At 40.2% G+C, this 21,981-nt stretch overlaps 1 protein-coding gene across 1 annotated transcript; it reads right to left on the bottom strand.

Annotated features, from left to right (window-relative positions):
• Window positions 1–615: 615 nt before the first annotated feature.
• On the bottom strand, window positions 616–4,362 carry LOC147629681 (putative 1-deoxy-D-xylulose-5-phosphate synthase, chloroplastic). Its single transcript, XM_086811206.1, has 10 exons — window positions 3,919–4,362; window positions 3,679–3,801; window positions 3,399–3,563; window positions 3,143–3,293; window positions 2,730–3,004; window positions 2,269–2,545; window positions 1,870–2,177; window positions 1,490–1,771; window positions 1,130–1,414; window positions 616–1,031 (listed from the first exon to the last, which is right to left on the bottom strand). The coding sequence occupies exons 1-10, from the start codon at window positions 4,135–4,137 to the stop codon at window positions 882–884; spliced, it is 2,235 nt and encodes a 744-aa protein (XP_086667332.1). The 5' UTR covers window positions 4,138–4,362; the 3' UTR covers window positions 616–881.
• Between the last annotated feature and the right edge of the window lie 17,619 nt (window positions 4,363–21,981).

The raw sequence follows: 21,981 nt of genomic DNA, 5'->3' as shown, positions 1-21,981 counted from the left end.
TGACTTACCAAATCCCATGAGACGTCACAATATCATGCCTGAGGTAGAACCAATAAGTGCACTTCTTACCCATACTTACCAAAGCCCATTAAAAAGGTGATTTTTTTGTTAGACACAAGGCCACATGGAAAAACCATTCACCACAAAGTTACCTTTTAAACACAAGGTAGTCCTCCACTTTCTTATGGCATTTGGCTAGGTGTAAAGTTTGGTGAAACATTTTTTTTTGGGGGAATTTTCGTGTAATTCTAGAAGGGCATTTCAAAATTTTACAACCAAAATGCTAAAAAACAGGCATAACCCTCGTCAAAAAGCAACTATATGCTTCCGAGCTCTACCCCATGGATGCAATTTTTCTTTTTCCCAAGATCCATGTAATTGATCAAATATAAGCATTGTGTATTATATATGCTTCGGACCTCTAGCCCATGGATGGAATTTTCCGTTTCCCAAGATCTATGTAATTGATTAAATATAAGCATTGATGATTGTGCATTGCTCGTGGATCATATTTAATGCTTGCTACTCCCCCAAATGGCACGCCGCACACATGTCAAACCCTTGTTTTTGCATGGGCTTTAAAGAGTAAAGATCCATTTCAGCTTGGAGCCGGGAGGGAAAAAGTTGTAGTTTTAAATTTAAAATATTGGTACAGAGCATTAACTATTACAATCATACTTTTTTGATGAGAAACAAAATGTTTGAAAATATGGGTCCTTGGAAGTTTTGGAGAGCTTCAAAACCCCAAGTTAATTATTGCGAACACAAAAATCGAGCCGGTGCGCCCACTTATGGGCCTTTATGTTGGGAGAGCAAGGGAAGAGAGGAGGGGTGTGTGTTAAGTTACAGTATACACAGAAGTAGTAACGAGGAGAAATGCATTATGTTGTAAGCTGCAAAGCTTCCAGCTTTCTTCCGAGCATGGTCAGAACTGATCCAGCGATGTGCGCAGTCGTCAACCCCGCTTCCGACATCTGATCGGTCGGAGCTCCGTGCTCTATGTATCGATCCGGGAGCACCATTGGTCTCCACTAAACAACGTGAACGCCAACAACTTACACTTTAGCTCGTGGATTCATCAACGCAACACGATTTAATTAGGATTACACAGCAATACTGTAACGCTCACCCGCAGATTCCCGTCAAGAAGTCCATCCACAGCCATGAAGTGAGCGACGTGAGATCCGAACCCTCCGATAGAACCTTCTTCCACTGTGATGAGCACAGAATGGTGCCGCACTAGCCTTCTGATGAGGTCCCGGTCCAGAGGTTTGCAGAAGCGGGCATCTGCCACGGTGACGGTTATGCCATACTCTTCCAGGAGAGATCGGGCAGCTAGGCAGTTCTGCACAATGGTGCCGTAGCCCAGGATGGCAACCTGGCTTCCCTCCGCCAAGATCCTCCCTTGCCCAACCTGCATTTCGGCCAGGAAATCAGCCGACGCCGACAAACCATAATCAGTTTGGGCTTCACGGATGTATTAATGTACCTTGAGAGGTGAGCCTTTGTTGCCCGAAGGCAATTTGGCCCCCACTCCGTTCCCACGAGGGTAGCGGAAACAGCTGGGCTGGTCATCGATGGCGGCCGCGGTGGCCACCATGTGCATTAGTTCAGCCTCATCCGACGGCGCCATCACCACCATGTTAGGCAAGCACGCCATGTATGTCACGTCGAAGGCGCCACAGTGCGTAGGACCATCCGCTCCCACTAGCCCAGCTCTGTCCATGGCAAACCTCACAGGCAACTTCTGCAGATCCACGTCGTGGACGACCTGCCAAGTACATATTCCGGTCATGACACCTTTAGAGGCCTTGAGATGAAATTTTAGGCTTAAAGTAAGCCTGGATTAGCGCATGGGGAATTAATTACCTGGTCGTAGGCTCGTTGCAAGAAGGATGAGTAGATAGCGCAGAACGGCTTGAGACCTTCGCAGGCGAGGCCAGCGGCGAAAGTGACCGCGTGTTGTTCGGCGATGCCGACGTCGAAACACCTATCGGGGAACTGCTTGAGGAAGCTGTTGAGGCCGGTGCCGCCGCCCATGGCGGCGTGGATGGCCACCACCTTGCTGTCGACGGCAGCCTCTGCGATCAGGGAGTCGGCGAAGTAGGTGGTGTAGGCCTTGGTGGGGCTTGGGCTCTTGAATTGCTTGCCGGTGGCTGGGTCAAACTTGACAACGCCTGCACGAGTTGGTAGCGTAAGATTGAACCCAATTTTATATGCTCAGAGATTATAATAAAGGAAAAATAGACCTTTTCATTTTGCTCTCACCGTGGTACTTATCGGCGGCTCGCTCAGCGTACGGATAGCCATGCCCTTTCTCAGTGACCACGTGGATCAGCACAGGCCCTGCCACGTCTGTCTCCTTCACCTGCTGCAAAACCTTCACCAAATCTTCGATGTTGTGGCCGTCCACAGGCCCAATGTAATACAATCCCAGCTCCTCGAAGAGTGTTGCTGCTCCATTATTGTTCACCATCCCCTGCGTATACTTATCCACCTTCGCAGCGACTGCATGCCCGTTACCCCCCAGCTTCTCAGCCACATCCTGATCATTCCAAGAAACTATAGGCGCATCAAGTCTAGTTCATGTACCGATGCGTCAAGGCTCGCTCAGCTCATCAACGTGATGCCGGCCCCAATGAGATGCATCACATGAAGGCTTTTTTATCACCACATTAACGTGATGCATCAGCTAATTGGGGGAACCCAGTTACGTCCTAATTTCATACCTTTGCCACATCCCTGAGCTGTAGACGGAGTGGCCATTCCTGTTGTAACCTCTCGAGGGCTCCACTCAAAGCGCCTACTGGAGGCGCTGGCCCGTCCACTGTGGCAGTTGGCAGAGAGACTTGCTTGTTGTCATTTAGGATAACCACGAGGTTTGTGTCCAAGTAGCCCGCGTTGTTCATGGCCTCGTAGGCCTGACCTGCTGTCATAGCACCGTCTCCAATGACCGCGATCACATGGTTCTTCCGTCCCATGAGATCTCGACCCACAGCCATGCCTGCAAGTATAGGCAAAACAAAACTACCAAATTTTCTCAGAAACCATGAGAGAGACATGAGTAGTACATGAGAAACATGAGCACGTAACATGCAAGGTAGCATTTACGATGCGTACTTGATAAACATAAGCTTCTCACCTAGGCCAGCCGATATGCTGGTGGAGCTGTGCCCTGCACCAAAGGCATCATGGTCACTCTCGGCGCGCTTGGTGAAACCCGAAATGCCGTGTGTCTGCCGGATGGTGTGCATCTTGCTTCTCCTTCCGGTCAAGATCTTGTGTGGATAAGCCTGAATTACATGTCAAAGGGCATATTATTAACCATCAATGCAAAGAATTCAATCCCCTAGGAATAAACAACTATATACTTAAGAAGCATATCATGAGGTGCTAACCTGATGCCCTACATCCCACAGAAACCTGTCTTCAGGTGTGTTGAAAACATAATGCAGGGCTACCGTCAGCTCCACCACACCCAGACTGGATCCAAGATGGCCTCCAGTTTTGGACACCTTAAAGATCACGTCAGTCCGGAGCTCCTCGGCAACTTGCTTCAGATCCTGCAATGGCGAAGCCATAGTCAATTAATTCCGATTTATCTGCTTACGTAGTACATCTAGTGATTAAAAGTGCATGATTAATGAATGTTTGAACTAGATGAGCTGGGGGCCAAACCCGAACGCTGAAGTTCTTGAGGTGCACTGGATAGTTGATAGTGTCCAGAAGAGGGGTCGGAGGCTTCTCCACGAAATACTCTCCCATTTCCGCAAGGGAGGCATTGCAAGAGAATGCCCCTAGCTGAATCAGAGAAGCAAAATTGCAGCAACAATTATCAGAAACAGGTACAGCTGAGAGGAAGATTGATTTTCTGACACTACATTATACGCCATTGTAGGCAGTACATAAGCGTCTCACTTGGCCAGTACGAGGCGCAGTAACTCGAGCTCGTGTAGCGCCGGCTTGCTGGAATCGAAGAGGTACTCCCGAGAGCTCGGACTCGAAAGAGCGAAGGCTAGTACAGCTGCTGCTGCTGCTGCTGCTGCCAGACGGTCGAGCACTGGAAGGCAAGCTTGCGGACGAAGCTTTGAAGGCAGAACCGGCGGAGGCGCAGCTGCCTGTAATGGAAGTAGCCATGGGGTAAGCCGGCGCAGGGGAGCTGAGCTATGGAGCAGAGATAGGGAAGCGAAATAGCAGAGCGCAGAGTGACAGATTGAGATCACGCAATCAGCTAATTGGCGAAAACTCTAAAAGCTTCATGCAGACGGGGAAGCGGCAAGCGACCGTATATATATATAATATATAGCGCAAATGGAGATCTACGTGGATACGTCACCATGTGCGATCCTTGTGCGAGTGAATGACTTTGATGATTTCTTTGAAGAATTTATATTTTTGTGCCGCTCTCCTGATCAGTGCATTCCTCGTTTCCGCCACGACTATAAATTCAACACCCCACAGAAAGATCACTTTTCATTGATTTGCAGAAGAGCGTGGTTCAACCCACCTTCGTGATGTCAGCACAGAAACTCAATCAATCTTTAGTATATGTTTGCTACTAAAATTTATCGTCATTTTCAAATCCCATTTTTTTCCCATTTCCAACTCGAGCTAGAACTCTCACCGTCCATTGCACCACGTCCACCACGTGGCACTCAAATTTATTGTCTTGATATTATCATTAAATTTGTACCAACTCAAAGCAAGCTTGTTTTTGTTAGACTCTAAGAGCTTGCTCACATGCACCAGCTGCCAATCAGCCCCATTGACCACAACCTATAAGGACTGGGCTATCCACCGTTTTTAACCCCGCTTACATACGTTCGTGGATAGATTTACGTGCAATAATCCCAAAGACTTTGACTTCTACACATCCTCATTTTACCACGCTCAAAGATAAGTGGCCTATGCACCACGAGGCCCTGGGCTATCCAATATTTGAAAACCAAAGTCCAAGCTGGTTTTGTGTACATGGCAACTTCCTATCAGTTTGTTTTATTTTTAAAAATACAACAACGTAAAAAAGTTTAGTAAACGCAAATAAATGTGAAACTCATGTGAACCAAATGGCAACCACCTAGATACCATCCAAATAGCAACCACACCGTACGTGTGAACAGGCGCTAACGTAGCCCTACACCAACTTAACTTATGCTACCTAGTTGTCTTCGAAAATCATGGAAATGTCACGAAAGCTTTTATTATTATTGCTTTAGTAGATTTACTACTTTAAAAAATTAACTATTTTAAATAGTCCTTTGTGACTAGCCAATTAATAATTGCAAAGCCCTTTTTCTCAAGTCATCTAAGTGCCATTGCGGGGCTTTGCTCTTAATACATGCTTTTGGATTAGTGTCAAAAGTAAACTTTTTTTCCTAATTGTGAAAAAAAGGACGACTTTGAAGTTTAACTGGTTTTTATTAAAAAATTGCATAGGTTAACCAATTTTATAACTAAAATTTCAAAAATTTAAATCTTGAAATTCAAGGCTAGGCAAAATTACAATCGGTTCTTCTCAATTTGAGTTGTGAAAATTACACTACCAACATAGAGAGCTTCTCTTTCAACAAAACACTAGCATATTAGATAGACTTCTAGTCAAATGTTGAAGCCCCTCATTACCTCCAAGATAGTGCAAGTAATTTGGCTTCTTCTTTTTTGGGGAACAATAGTTATATATATTAATATTAGCAAAAGCATCCCTTTACAAAAGTTCTTCTTTTGTATGGGAAGATGAAATGTGGGACTTGGTAAAGTAATTTGGTGTCTTTCTTAGCACATGGCACATCACTTTCAAATATATGGCACATGCAATGAATAAGTTACAAAATGCACAACCTTGCAACAATTGGTTTAAATAATTAAAACCCTTAAGTACTTTTTCATTCCAAAAATAAACAATTTAAATTTATTGCAATGTTCTCTAAAAACATATCTATACATGTGAACCAATTATTAGAGTTCAAGCCTTGCAAGTGCACGATAGTAGGCCAAGGAATTACCATCTGCTCTATAGAGCTCTGTTACATTATTGGTCCTCTATGGTCTATTGGGGATGCCCATCTGACCATTGTGCCATGCTTGCAATTAGTATCATGAGTGATGTCATATTAAATACTAAATTGTAAGTGTGATTGGCATATGCTTTGCGGGTCTATGCTATGTATGTTGTGATTGGGTGATGCCATGTGTACGTATGCTAGTGTTGTTGATATTGGTGTTTGATTGCCTCACCTAACATGTTTACTTGTTGAGTATAGGTGATGAGTACGAGGATGCCGAATGAGGCATTGTACTTGTGCAAGGGTCACCGAACAAGGTGTCGCATAGGCATGAGTGTGCAAGGGTCACCGAACGAGGTGTCGCACAGGTTTTGTGATGTGCATGGGCATTTATATCGCCTCGACATTTATGAGTTATACTTCATTATTTTTGGTTGGCCATGTGCCATTTATTTGTACTCGAATATTTATGCACCCCGATGTGCACGGGTGTAGTGCGTGTGAACTAGAGGTCCACTATTGTTTTTGTTACACACTAGATGTGTGTGAACATCCTCTAGAAGGATTGATTATTTTTGTAAAAGATCCCTATTTTTGGTTAAAGCTTCATGATTGGCTCAAGGTATATTTTTGGGGAATACATGATTAAATACTCACGTCATGCAAGGAGCCAGCATGCATGAGGGGGAGATTTAACCCAATCCTTGTTGATTGATGGTGATGTTTATTTTGCGCACAGTTTTTAAGTCTATGGTTCATCTTCCATGTTTATTTCCATGTCTATGTTTATTATGTTGGAATCTATTATTTGTTTGGAGTTGAATATTTGTTCGTGATTATTCTATGCAATTTTGGTACTTTGATTCTCTTTTGTGTGGCAAGTTCCTGACAAACTCACTAGCTCATTTTGAATTACATCTTAGAACTGTTGATGACTACATTAAAAAATAAAGGTCTTATATCGTAATATTGATAATTATGATGAAGAGTTGAATTGTCTATACCAAGAAGATGTTTCAATCCAAGAATATATACTACCACTAAAATATTAGGTAAAGCCACACCTAATATCATTGACAAATTATTGTGAAATTTTCCATTGTCTATAGCAAGAAGATGCTTTAATCCAAGAATATATACTACCACTAAACTAATCACTACAAAAAATAAATTATTATGAAATTTTTCATCATCTATAGCAAGAAGATGTTTTAATCCAAGAATATATACTACCACTAAACTAATTACTACAAAAAATAGGGGGGTATAGTCGTGTTTCTATCCACGCAAAAATTAAGGATCTAGTGAGAGAAAAAATAATATTTATAAACATGGTTGACAACATGGCTATAGGTTTGTGGGTTGGGCTGCATTGTAGCCATGTTCTTTTATAACAACAAAATGAAAAAATCATTAAAAAATTTGAGGCAAAATGGAAGAGATTAATTTTCCAATTCTACCCCATTTTTTTAAATTTAAGGACACAACATCTCAAGAGCAAGAACGCATTAAGAAGATAAAGATCTCATAAAATTAAGAGCATAGAAAGACATTACATTTAATATTCAAAATACCAAAAGTATTGTATATGATATATACAAAATGAGTGATTATATCCTTAATCGTGTGTTCTAAACCAAAAATGAGTGATTATATCCTTAATCGTGTGTTCTAAACCAAAAAAAACTATATAGCCTAGGGTGACCTATTTGTCTTCATAATCAAGCTCCTCCTCCTCCTCCTCCTCCTCCTCCTCCTCATCATCATCATCATCACATGCTCCTCCTCCTCCTCCTCCTCCTCCTATACAAATAGAAAAGAACATAATTTATCTAGAGAGCCATACTTTTGTTAGAAAATATGATATACTATTAAATTCACCTCAATAGAAGCTTGAACTATTGCTCCCTTTTCAAGAAGCCATTGCCATGTTTCTCTCTCATTATTGTGAGCGATTAGCTTGTGCTTTCTATCTCATTATTTCTTTTCGATGATAACCATATTCTTCTTTTATTGGCGAGATGAGTGATTAGCTTGTGCTTTTTAGAAAAACAAATTATTCATCTTAAGAAATTCTATGCTTAAGATGAAAAGATGGATCTAAAAAAAGTGATAATACTTACAAATTTGGCATGAAAGATGGCTTTCCCATCCGAAAAGATGGATCTAAAAAAAGTGATAATACTTACAAATTTGGCATGAAAGATGGCTTTCCCATCCGAACCATAGTGTGAGGGTCCCATCATAACCTATTTGTGTTGAGCTCTATTGCCCTTTGTTGTGCATGGCCTTGTGGGTTCTCTTTAAACAGCTTCTCTGTAATTGTCCACTCCTTGTTTGAGCAATGGCTAGGATAGTGACCACCATGCTTTACCCATACTATAATAAAATGAGGGTTAGTGACTCTTATCACTTACGTTTTGGCAACGGTTTACAGTTAGTCGCTATAAGCATCATTAAGTGGCATTGGCATTTACAAGCACTGCTATAAGTGCCACTATATAAGTGTCGCTGTGTGACTTAGGAAAAAAATAGAATACTCGTAATGAAATAGACAAAAACATCTCGTAAATTTGTCAAACATAATTCTTTTTATAATAAAGAATAAAAATTCATTAAAATGTTGTAAGCTGATCAATATATAGAAAGTTATATAGTGATTTATATCTTTACATAGTACCATCATCAATGCCATCATGCAAGAAATCCATACATGTCAATTGGTCTATATCTAAGTCCATCATTTCTATGCCCCCTATATATCAATGTAAAGTCATATTCCACTACTTGAAGGGACATGTAGATGCACTATCATCATTAGTATTATATATTGGCTCATTGATTTCATTTGATGAAATCAAAGGTAGAAGATCTTCATTCTCCAAACTTTGAATGATTTTGTCCTACCTCTTCACTCTCATTGTTTGTTACGTATTCCATTAATTCGTCATGCATTTCTTCTTCAATATCTAGATCTTAAAATATACATTTGTACTTTAATATCTAGATCTTGAAATATATGCTTGGATTGAGGAGAAACTTGTATTACATACCACCAACAATTGGGATCTCTTTGGTCGGGGATACATCAGTCAGGATGAAACACAACCTAGAAAGAAAAACCAGAGAAAACGTGTAGAAGAAAATACATCGAAGACTTTCATTTTAAGTATTGAAATTCATCTTGCTTCTGTAAAAAGTACAAACCTGTTCACAAAAGTCAAGTTTCTCTACTACAATGTTATATCTCTTCTACTAGCTTGACTATCTTGCTCAAAACTTACCATTACACCACAATCATATGCGATTATTTTAGAGTCCACATGTTGAGTGCGAAAATGTCGATCTTACCACATTACATTATATATTTTATACTACAACACAATCAAAACACTTTAGTTTAAAAAATATTTAATTTTTTTATTAAAACACTATGAATATTAGTAAAATAAATCATCTTTACTTACATGGTAGTTGTGTCTCCTTGCATACTCTCAATCTTATTGATATTGGAAGTATGACTTGTATATTCAAATTATGAAAATCAATTAATAGCATACAATATCAATATGAAAGCACTAAACAACATATATAATTATCTACGTACCTACATCATCTTGTGCTAATCATATGTTTTAAGACCATACAATTGACTATGACTGCCCTTCTTTGGGCTTGTAAGTTCACCCTTTAATGAGTGCATTATACTGGTTCTAGTGTACGAAAAGGGGTAATTTGATTCTTAACATTCTTTTCCTCTTGCTTTAATAACCTCCATGGCACTTTTGGAAAAACCACCCTATTATTTCATGCATCCAATATTATTTAGGTCATCTCTAATTGCCATGCTGTCATTTTTACCAATTAGATGGTCACAAATCATTGATGCTTTGACAACCTCCATGGCGCTTTTGACAAAACCACCTTGTTATTTCAATGCATCCAATATTATTAAGGTCATCTCTAATTGCGTTGCTATCATTTTTATCAATTATATGGTCACAAATCATTGATGCCACATTCTTAAAAATGTGCATTGGATGCAAAAGATGATATATATTTAACTTTGCCTAATATGGAAGTTGATAGAAGACGGAGTACCTTTTAATGCCTGAGGAGGGTGATATAATAGGAGTCACTCTCCATCTCTCGTCCCAATCTCCATCTCTTTACATTCCCTCCATTGACTTGGAAGGAGGCACTTTCCATATCTCTTGCTAATTGGCATCTCATCACAATTGAAGAAACCTCCGGTGGAGTATGGTTGGGGTAGCTGGGAGGAAAAAATCTATAATGCCTATTATACACCACTTTCTTATTAAGTGCATGCACGTGTTTAGATAAAGTGATGGTCCACAAATTGGATGTGTATTGTATCCTATCGAAATGACATTTAAGAAAATATAGAGTTAATAGACATTTAAGAAAAAAAAAGTTAATATGCATTAGAGTTATTTAAGGGAGTTGTGCATGAAGAGCATTTTTTAGTTAGTGGCGTACTTGAGCACTCCATGTAACTTGGAAAATCATGCATTATCCACACTTGATCATCGCATTGTGACATAAAATCAGATGGAAAACATCATGCACCTTTATGCCTCTCCATAATTGCTCAAGCTCATTAATCGAGGACTCAATGTATACATCCATATTCTATACCATGTGCTTACTAGGCACAAGAAATGCAAGCATGTTTGAACTCTTGCCACTCATGCTCGATGATCCTAAGCTCTCCTAAGCAAGTGAGTTAATAGGAATCCCCATCATGCGATCAGTTGAATGATGGTTCACATGTCATGTCATTAACTTGGCAAAATGAATTGACACTGAAAGATATGTTAGATGCAAGGTATAATAGGAAAGTGCCTCAAAACCTTTTGAGGAATTTTTTCACCTTGTAAATCCTTCCTATAACGATCCTCTCCATAAATTGGACGTTGCTTGAGATTGGCATAGGCACCCCTAAATAGCACACAATCATTGTGGGCATGCATGAATTCGAGTGTAATACATACTAAGCATGGATATCATTTTTTACGTATCACTCCTTATTATGAGCATCAAGTTGTTTTTTGGGAGCACCTTAATAATTGGAGTAGGCTATTTACACTATTATCGGTCCATTCATATGTTTGTAAGTGTAAGGTCTCCAAGGATGAACGCAAACTAGATAACTTTTCATCCTCATGTTATACTAGCTTTCTCCTACATTACATCTTCTTTATCAAAATTTTGAGAGTTGGGGATCCCTTCCTCACTCTCGCTTTGGAAAAAGTGAGTAATCATTACCTCCATGACATTGTCCTCCTCTATCTCATGTGGAGACAATTCTGGCATTTCTAAATTTGATGCTCCACTTTCCAAGCGCTACTTTACGATGCTTATACCCATTCCTCAAGTTTTCCACAATGATAGAATAATGAGGCATATTATGTAATACTATCTCACAGAGGTCCATACCATCCTCGTCCTAATGAAAAATACTGACATAAGCAATGACGATTAACATTTCATTTGTCAAACTTAAGTGCAAACTTTATATGAAAAGTTAATATACTAATTGAGGAGTTATCTTGAGATCTCATGATGGCTGGTAGTATTGGCTCAAAAGATCTCCATTTTCTAATATGATGTAATGTGACTCAAAAGATAAAGGTGAATTAGGAAGTGATGTGTGGTTATATAAAAAGTGTGCATGCATTTGAGCAGCATGCATCAACTGTTTACTCTCTAAAATCTCCTAATGACGATGGTATAAGCACCGATAAAACATCGCTAAAGCACCAAGCCACTGCTAAGTGAGGATTATATCATCACTTATACCATAGCTAGAACTAAAATCTTTTTCATACCCCCACAGTGCTATTGCCTTCTTTTAAAAAAAATACTTTTCTAGTCCTAAAATTCCCTTCACTCCTTTGTACCATCAATCTCATCCCTAATCTAGCTCCCATGCATGAGTTCTAGATTCTTCATCTTCTTTTACCCCTTCTTCTTGGTGATAGAAAAATAGTGAAGGCTTCACAAGTGCAAGCTCTCTTTAGCCATAGCTATGGTGTGGTAAGCTTCTCTCTTTTTTTTGTTCTTGCTTTCTTGCATGCTCATTGGTAAACCTTAATCTATGCTAGACCCTTTTTTCTCAACTTTAATCTATCCTTAATCCTAATTTATTACTAAATCCTAATCTAAACCTTAATCTATTCTAAATTTTAATCTATTACTTAACCCTAATGTTAAATCCTAATTTATGGTAAACCCTAATCTATGCTTATGTCTATGCTACACTCTAATTATTAGAAACCCTAATCTATGCTAAACCCTAATTTATGCCTATCTCTATTTTAAACCCTAAGTACTAGGCTTATCTACTCTTTATTAGGGTTTAAGCTCTTCATTAAATAAAAGAAATTAAGAGATAAGTAAGAATAGACTCACCTTAGTTGATCTCTCTTCTTAGAATGCACCTCCTAGAATAACCTTTTTCTCATTAGGTAAGTAAGTGTACTTTTTAGAGTAGTTACCCTCATTAAATGCATTGTTTCTATACTTTTTATTTTTAACTAACATTCTTTATTGTTTACTAACATTCATTATTTTGGTTTTTGTGTCTAGGATGCTCTAATCTTGTATTTATGCTTTTTATTGTTTACTATTTGGTTTTTGTGTGCAAGGCTCTTTGATAGTGTATGGCTTTTCTTTTCTTTAGCCTCAATCAATAACACCAGCTTAGCAAGTGGTTCTTGGAATTATAGAGCTATAAGTATACCTCTCAGGTGGAAGATAGTACTAGGTCATCACTTGCTATTTTCTTGACCTATGGAACGTCGAAAAAAAGACTTATCAAATCTGGGAAAAAATCTCAATGGATTACATTTTGGAAACCCCTTGAGCCTTTGGAAAATGCATATACTTTGTTATTTGATGGAGCCTATAGGAGAACAACACAAATGGCAGGCAGGTGATTTTCGTGTATATGATCCAGGAGGTGTATTAGTGTGTAAGAAACAAGTAGTGCTGAAGAATGCCAGTAGTAATAATAGTGTTGAGTATACAATTCTGATCTCAGCCCTAGACGAGTGCAAAAAACAAGGAATTCAGAGGCTGAATGTCAAAGGGGATGCGTTATAGTTGGCGAAGCAAGTATTGGGAATTTGGCCATATAAGTCTAACCATTTGAAACAACTTGTTAGAAGAGTAAAAACCTTGTTTAAATCATTTGCAAAAGTTCAATTGGTGCATATTCCAAGAGCTAAAAATCAAGAGGTTGATTCATTAGCCAAGCAATTAGTGGAACAGGGTACTAGAGGTGTTCTATCCAAAATCTCTCTTCAAGAGCCTAAGTATCAAGGCATGAAAAAGCTTTAGGATATTGTTATGTATTTGCAATCTGGAGAGTATCCAGTTGGTTGCTCAAAAATGGAAAGATACAGGTTGGCCAAAAAGGCCCTATCATATGTTTGGTTGGGAGACATGTTGTATCAAAAAAGTTCAGATTTGATTCTGAGAAGGGTGCCCAACACTATTGAAATTCCCAAAATTCTCAAAGATGTGCATGATCATGTATGTGGAGGTGATTTTTCTCATGATCTCACAGTGAAGAAAATTCAGCAAATTGGATATATTTGGCCTAGTATACATGTTGATGTGCAACATTGGTGTAGATCTTGTCATGCTTGTGAGTGTATGGGCAGGAGGCTTTACACCCTGTGGAGTTGGATGTATCTAGTTTATGGTACCTCAAGAAGATTGGTGTTGTAACTGGAGAAGAGCTAGCAGATAGGATTCTAAGCTTGGTTGATTTGTAGTTGAAGAGATAAGATGCTGTGAGTCAGACAAAGACCTTACAAACAACAGAGGAAGAAGAAGTTTGATGTGAGCAATTATCAAAAGGTATAGATATAAAAGAAGGGACATTGGTGCTCAGGTATAATAATAAGTTGGATAATAAACATGATGTGTGATTTCACGAGAAGTGGGAGGGTCCATTTCAGGGTTGACACAGTGTTCCCTTCAGGTTACTATCACTTGGAAGATTGGATGGTACTTTGCACAAAAGAAAAGTCAATGGTTGGAGGCTTAAATCCTATTTCTAGAGATTGTGGCCAGTCAATTGAGATTTAGATGATGCTAATGATCAAGATGATATACTGCCACACTTATTTGCGGATGCAGATAGAACATCATCAAGTTGAGGCAGTACATGAATGTACCATCTTCCAAGGGGGCGACTGTCTATGATGCAATTTATTTGGAAACCTATTTTCTCTTTTAGGTAGTGTCTAAGAGCCAGCACAATCTTGTTAGATAGGAAGTTGCTATGTACATATGTTGGTCTAGAACGTTGATGTACACTCAGCTTGTGTTGGCCAAGGTGGTCAATGTAGTATGAAATCAATGTAATCAACCGGCTCAAGTGGATAAATAATATGTTAAGGCCATACACCTATTAAAAAAGGGTAAGCTGTTTGTGAAGATGCATGAGAGATATCCATAAGAATAAAGCAATGAAAAAGGAAAGAGAGAGAATGGGGAGTTTGAAGGTACTGGGCAGCAAATCCTTTTTTTGAGGAAGGCAAAATAAGTCATCTCTTTGGATTTTTGTTTAAAGGGGGTTTTTGACTGAGGATCGTGAGTGACGACCAGAGGGGCCAAACTGAGAGCGAGAGAGAGAGAGAGAGAGAGAGAGAGGGTAGGAAGATTCTGGTTCTTTATAAAAAACATATGGAGTTTATGGTTTGGAGAGATAAGGGTTTGAAGAAGATACAGTAGCGGGCTGAAGTTGTGAGCGCTATGTTATCTTTCACTCACTTCTCTTTCACTCTGTGAGTTTGTATGAGACATAGGGTCAATGCAATCAATATAGCAAAGAAAGAATTTTAAATTATGTTTGAATCTTTATCCTATTTGTCTTGCTTACTAGTTGATGAGTACTGAGCACCTTCATGTTTACTTAGCTTCTCTGAGAATCTTTATGGTTTCATGCTGAATATTACCTCTGAGTTGTCAAAATGTCATTCTTGGGTGAGTTGTTTGTTGGTTGTTCAATTTCTATGAGGCAGGAGCTATTGGATCAGGGAATCTCTAGTTGCCTGTGATTCTTAGTTGGTAGGCTTTATGAGTGTGGTGTCAGTTGTGAAAGGTAAGAGCAAAGCAATTCAATGTGAAAAGAGAGTCTAGAGAGAGAAATTCTTACAGGTGTAGGCTTATCTATTAGTGAGAGTGTGGAAGTCAGGATTCAATCGTGATGTCTTCTACTAATTTAGCCTAATCTAGTTCTATTATGGTGCTAACTACACACCATTCTCATAGCCTGTCAGAGTAGGAAAGCTTTCAGATGAGGAGGTGTCTGGATAAGGAAGGTGTCTGAAGTAGAGTTGACTGAAATAGGAAGTGTCAAGATGAGCGTTGACTGAATCAGTGGTGCTAACTACATGCCACTCTCATAGCCTGTACGACCAAGAAAAAGTTTAGATTAGGAGGTGTCTATATTTAGTCTACTTGTGGTGCTAACTACACACCAGTCTCACAGCCTGTCGAAGCAAGAAAGCATTCAGATTAGGAGGTGTCTCGATCAAGAAAGTCTCTGAATTAGAGTTGATTGAAATAGAAAGTGTTAAGATGAGTACTGAATTAGTGCTGCTGAATGAGGAAGTGTCAGGAAGCGAGCTATTATGTGAATCGACGCTGCTGATTGAAGAGGTGTTAAGATGAGAGCTGGTTGAATCAGGAGCTGATTGAGGAAGAGCTGATGGAAATAAGAGCTGATTGAGGAAGAGCTGATTGAAGTAGGAAGATTTAGGAAGAGAGCTGTTTGAATCAGTTCTGAATGAGGGATTGTCAGAAAGCGAGCTGTCTAAATCAGTTCTGAATGAATGAGGGATTGTCAGAAAGCGAGCTGTCTAAATCAACACTAACTGAAGCACACTAACTGAAGCAAGAGGTGTCAGGATGAGAGCTGACTGAATCAAGAGCTGATAGAGTAAGAGCCGGTTCTGAATGAATGAGGGATTGTCAGAAAGCGAGCTATCTAAATCAACACTAACTGAAGCAAGAGGTGTCAGGATGAGAGCTAACTGAATCAAGAGCTGATAGAGTAAGAGCCAATGGAAATAAGAGCTGACTGAAGTAGGAAAAGTCAAGAAGAGAGTTGTGTGAATGAGAGCTAACTGAATCATAACTGACTAAAGTAGGAAGCGTTCTGAATTAAAGCAGTCAGATGAAAAGCTGTTAGATGAGGAGTTATTAGATTAGAAGTTGGCCAGAATAAGAGCTGTTGGATTAGGAGTTGATCAGATCAAGTTGTGTGTGTGAAGCAAGACTATCCAGAGCACGAAAGTGTCTGAAGTAGCAAAATGCAGCTAATGTGAGAGTTGGGGAAGTGAGGACCACTGAGCTAAAGAGAGAGGCAAGACAAGACCTTCAGGTTGGTGTTTTTTAATGTTTGGGGATAGTGTCTAAGTGAATCAAAATTGGTCGAAGCAAGAAGTGTTAGGATTAGAATCGTCCGAAGCAAGAGCAGTCTAAATTAGGAAGAGGTTCTAAAGGGGTTTAGGAGCTGTCTGAATCAAGAAGATATTTGGAGGAGGAGCTCTTTAAAACAAGAAAAGAGTCTAAAGGGGTTCAAGAGCTGTCTAAATAAAAAAGGTGTCTGAACCAGGAGCTGTCAAGAGGATGTGGTAGGTGAGCTTATGGTCCACCTTCTTGTGTAGGTGCTCCATGACCTCTGGTTTCTTAGCAATATGGTAGCACTCCTGGGTTTGGTAGCTTATGCTCCACCTTCTTGTGTAGGTGCACCATGACCTCTAGTTTCCTAGCAATATGGTAGCACTCCTGGGTGTGGTAGTGAGCTTGTGCTCCACCTTCTTGTCAAACTAGATGCGATTGTGAATCATGTGGCCACCAACTTCATGGAGTAGACCCACTTCCAATGGGGAGAAGTCATGTGGCCACCAACTTCATGGTGTAGATCCACTTCCAATGGGGAGAAGTCATGTGGCTGCCAACTTCATGGAGTAGATCCACTTCCAATGGGGAGAAGTCACTCACTTCTCTTTCACTCTGTGAGTTTGTATGAGACATAGGGTCAATGCAATCAATATAGCAAAGAAAGAATTTTAAATTATGTTTGAATCTTTATCCTATTTGTCTTGCTTACTAGTTGATGAGTACTGAGCACCTTCATGTTTACTTAGCTTCTCTGAGAATCTTTATGGTTTCATGCTGAATATTACCTCTGAGTTGTCAAAATGTCATGCTTGGGTGAGTTGTTTGTTGGTTGTTCAATTTCTATGAGGCAGGAGCTATTGGATCAGGGAAGCTCTAGTTGCTTGTGATTCTTAGTTGGTAGGCTTTATGAGTGTGGTGTCAGTTGAAAGGTAAGAGCAAAGCAATTCAATGTGAAAAGAGAGTCTAGAGAGAGAAATTCTTGCAGGTGTAGGCTTATCTATTAGTGAGAGTGTGGAAGTCAGGATTCAATCGTGATGTCTTCTACTAATTTAGCCTAATCTAGTTCTATTATGGTGCTAACTACACACCATTCTCATAGCCTGTCAGAGTAGGAAAGCTTTCAGATGAGGAGGTGTCTGGATAAGGAAGGTGTCTGAAGTAGAGTTGACTGAAATAGGAAGTGTCAAGATGAGCGTTGACTGAATCAGTGGTGCTAACTACATGCCACTCTCATAGCCTGTACGACCAAGAAAAAGTTTAGATTAGGAGGTGTCTATATTTAGTCTACTTGTGGTGCTAACTACACACCAGTCTCATAGCCTGTCGAAGCAAGAAAGCATTCAGATTAGGAGGTGTCTCGATCAAGAAAGTCTCTGAATTAGAGTTGATTGAAATAGAAAGTGTTAAGATGAGTACTGAATCAGTGCTGCTGAATGAGGAAGTGTCAGGAAGCGAGCTATTATGTGAATCGACGCTGCTGATTGAAGAGGTGTTAAGATGAGAGCTGGTTGAATCAGGAGCTGATTGAGGAAGAGCTGATGGAAATAAGAGCTGATTGCAGTAGGAAGATTTAGGAAGAGAGCTGTTTGAATCAGTTCTGAATGAGGGATTGTCAGAAAGCGAGCTGTCTAAATCAACACTAACTGAAGCACACTAACTGAAGCAAGAGGTGTTAAGATGAGAGCTGACTGAATCAAGAGCTGATAGAGTAAGAGCCGGTTCTGAATGAATGAGGGATTGTCAGAAAGCGAGCTATCTAAATCAACACTAACTGAAGCAAGAGGTGTCAGGATGAGAGCTAACTGAATCAAGAGCTGATATAGTAAGAGCCAATGGAAATAAGAGCTGACTGAAGTAGGAAAAGTCAAGAAGAGAGTTGTGTGAATGAGAGCTAACTGAATCATAACTGACTAAAGTAGGAAGCGTTCTGAATTAAAGCAGTCAGATGAAAAGCTGTTAGATGAGGAGTTATTAGATTAGAAGTTGGCCAGAATAAGAGCTGTTGGATTAGGAGTTGATCAGATCAAGTTGTGTGTGAAGCAAGACTATCCAGAGCACGAAAGTGTCTGAAGTAGCAAAATGCAGCTAATGTGAGAGTTGGGGAAGTGAGGACCACTGAGCTAAAGAGAGAGGCAAGCCAAGACCTTCAGGTTGGTGTTTTTTAATGTTTGGGGATAGTGTCTCAGTGAATCAGAATTGGTCGAAGCAAGAAGTGTTAGGATTAGAATCGTCCGAAGCAAGAGCAGTCTAAATTAGGAAGAGGTTCTAAAGGGGTTTAGGAGCTGTCTGAATCAAGAAGATATTTGGAGGAGGAGCTCTTTAAAACAAGAAAAGAGTCTAAAGGGGTTCAAGAGCTGTCTAAATAAAAAAGGTGTCTGAACCAGGAGCTGTCAAGAGGATGTGGTAGGTGAGCTTATGGTCCACCTTCTTGTGTAGGTGCTCCATGACCTCTGGTTTCTTAGCAATATGGTAGCACTCCTGGGTTTGGTAGCTTATGCTCCACCTTCTTGTGTAGGTGCACCATGACCTCTAGTTTCCTAGCAATATGGTAGCACTCCTGGGTGTGGTAGTGAGCTTGTGCTCCACCTTCTTGTCAAACTAGATGCGATTGTGAATCATGTGGCCACCAACTTCATGGAGTAGACCCACTTCCAATGGGGAGAAGTCATGTGGCCACCAACTTCATGGTGTAGATCCACTTCCAATGGGGAGAAGTCATGTGGCTGCCAACTTCATGGAGTAGATCCACTTCCAAAGTGGAGAAGTCACTCACTTCTCTTTCACTCTGTGAGTTTGTATGAGACATAGGGTCAATGCAATCAATATAGCAAAGAAAGAATTTTAAATTATGTTTGAATCTTTATCCTATTTGTCTTGCTTACTAGTTGATGAGTACTGAGCACCTTCATGTTTACTTAGCTTCTCTGAGAATCTTTATGGTTTCATGCTGAATATTACCTCTGAGTTGTCAAAATGTCATGCTTGGGTGAGTTGTTTGTTGGTTGTTCAATTTCTATGAGGCAGGAGCTATTGGATCAGGGAAGCTCTAGTTGCTTGTGATTCTTAGTTGGTAGGCTTTATGAGTGTGGTGTCAGTTGAAAGGTAAGAGCAAAGCAATTCAATGTGAAAAGAGAGTCTAGAGAGAGAAATTCTTGCAGGTGTAGGCTTATCTATTAGTGAGAGTGTGGAAGTCAGGATTCAATCGTGATGTCTTCTACTAATTTAGCCTAATCTAGTTCTATTATGGTGCTAACTACACACCATTCTCATAGCCTGTCAGAGTAGGAAAGCTTTCAGATGAGGAGGTGTCTGGATAAGGAAGGTGTCTGAAGTAGAGTTGACTGAAATAGGAAGTGTCAAGATGAGCGTTGACTGAATCAGTGGTGCTAACTACATGCCACTCTCATAGCCTGTACGACCAAGAAAAAGTTTAGATTAGGAGGTGTCTATATTTAGTCTACTTGTGGTGCTAACTACACACCAGTCTCATAGCCTGTCGAAGCAAGAAAGCATTCAGATTAGGAGGTGTCTCGATCAAGAAAGTCTCTGAATTAGAGTTGATTGAAATAGAAAGTGTTAAGATGAGTATTGAATCAGTGCTGCTGAATGAGGAAGTGTCAGGAAGCGAGCTATTATGTGAATCAACGCTGCTGATTGAAGAGGTGTTAAGATGAGAGCTGGTTGAATCAGGAGCTGATTGAGGAAGAGCTGATGGAAATAAGAGCTGATTGCAGTAGGAAGATTTAGGAAGAGAGCTGTTTGAATCAGTTCTGAATGAGGGATTGTCAGAAAGCGAGCTGTCTAAATCAGTTCTGAATGAATGAGGGATTGTCAGAAAGCGAGCTGTCTAAATCAACACTAACTGAAGCACACTAACTGAAGCAAGAGGTGTCAGGATGACAGCTGACTGAATCAAGAGCTGATAAGAGTAAGAGCCGGTTCGGAATGAATGAGGGAATGTCAGAAAGCGAGCTATCTAAATCAACACTAACTGAAGCAAGAGGTGTCAGGATGAGAGCTGACTGAATTAAGAGCTGATAGAGTAAGAGCCAATGGAAATAAGAGCTGACTGAAGTAGGAAAAGTCAAGAAGAGAGTTGTGTGAATGAGAGCTAACTGAATCATAACTGACTAAAGTAGGAAGCGTTAGGTTGAGAGCTATCTGAATTAAAGCAGCCAGATGAGAAGCTGTTAGATGAGGAATTATTAGATTAGAAGTTGGTCAGAATAAGAGCTGTTGGATTAGGAGTTGATCAGATCAAGTTGTGTGTGTGAAGCAAGACTATCCAGAGCAGGAAAGTGTCCGAAGCAAGAAAATGCAGCTAATGTGAGAGTTGGGGAAGCGAGGACCACTAAGCTAAAGAGAGAGGCAAGCCAAGACCTTCAGGTTGGTGTTTTTTAATGTTTGGGGATAGTGTCTAAGTGAATCAGAATTGGTCGAAGCAAGAAGTGTTAGGATTAGAATCGTCCGAAGCAAGAGCAGTCTGAATTAGGAAGAGGTTCTAAAGGGGTTTAGGAGCTGTCTGAATCAAGAAGATATTTGGAGGAGGAGCTCTTTAAAACAAGAAAAGAGTCTAAAGGGGTTCAAGAGCTATCTAAATAAAAAAGGTGTTTGAATCAAGAGCTGTCAAGAGGATCAGGAGGTGTCTGAAAAGCTGTATTTAAGCAAGGACCATTGAGTTGAAGAGAGGCAAGCCAAGACCTTCAGTATGTGTGGTTGTTTCATGGGGTTTGGGTTGGTGTTTCTTGTCCACTTTGCCTGATCAAGCCTTCTTGTAGTGCTAGCTAGTTATAGCTATTGTGGGAGTTGAAAAATGTCTTAGCGGCATCATCCTTATGGGGGTACCCATCAAATTGGTTTCCAAAAATTATTAATTGTTTCACAGAGGCTTCTTGGTTCAGACTATACTTCTTGGGAATAGGAGAGTTAGCTAGGGAGGGAGAAACTAGGGCTAGCTACAAAGGAAGCCTCCTTGTGGTGGTGGCGCTTTGGTAACTATAAGGTTAGGAAGCTCTTCCAATCCCATAGCATAGTAGAGCATTATGATGAGGATCATGTGGAGCTCCAAACTTGCTAGCTAGGTTCACGCAGATGCTATGGAGTTCATGGTGGAAATGGTCGACCCAATTCACTGGCAGACCATGCTTGAGACAAACGAGGAGGAAGAGGTTGCACCTGCTCTACCTATTTGTTCCCATTGGAGATTGGTGAACATGGCGAAGCACTTGAGTTGGGGTACATAGGTCAAGTGATATCCTCCCATTTGACTCCATCTTTATTAACTAGGCCCCTAATAACATCTCTAACAATGTCATGTGCTCCACTCAATTTCTGGTAAGGCTTTGTATCTCAAGGTAGGTGCAAGGCCTCTCGAACCACAATGATGGTAAGGGCCAAGATCAAGTCAACACCTGTAGCATCACAAAATGTGCCCGTGTTAAGGTGGGTATCATAAGATGAGATGAATCTAAATCAAGTGTTGAGGTCGAGGCCCCAAGTGGGAAGAGCGGCAAGCTCACTGAGTCCAAGTTTG

Source organism: Cibotium barometz, chromosome 17, assembly GCF_041138505.1.
Source record: "Cibotium barometz isolate CiBa-2024 chromosome 17, ASM4113850v1, whole genome shotgun sequence".
In the NCBI taxonomy this organism is placed as follows: Eukaryota; Viridiplantae; Streptophyta; class Polypodiopsida; order Cyatheales; family Cibotiaceae; genus Cibotium; species Cibotium barometz.
This window is presented reverse-complemented; position numbering and strand designations above follow the sequence as displayed.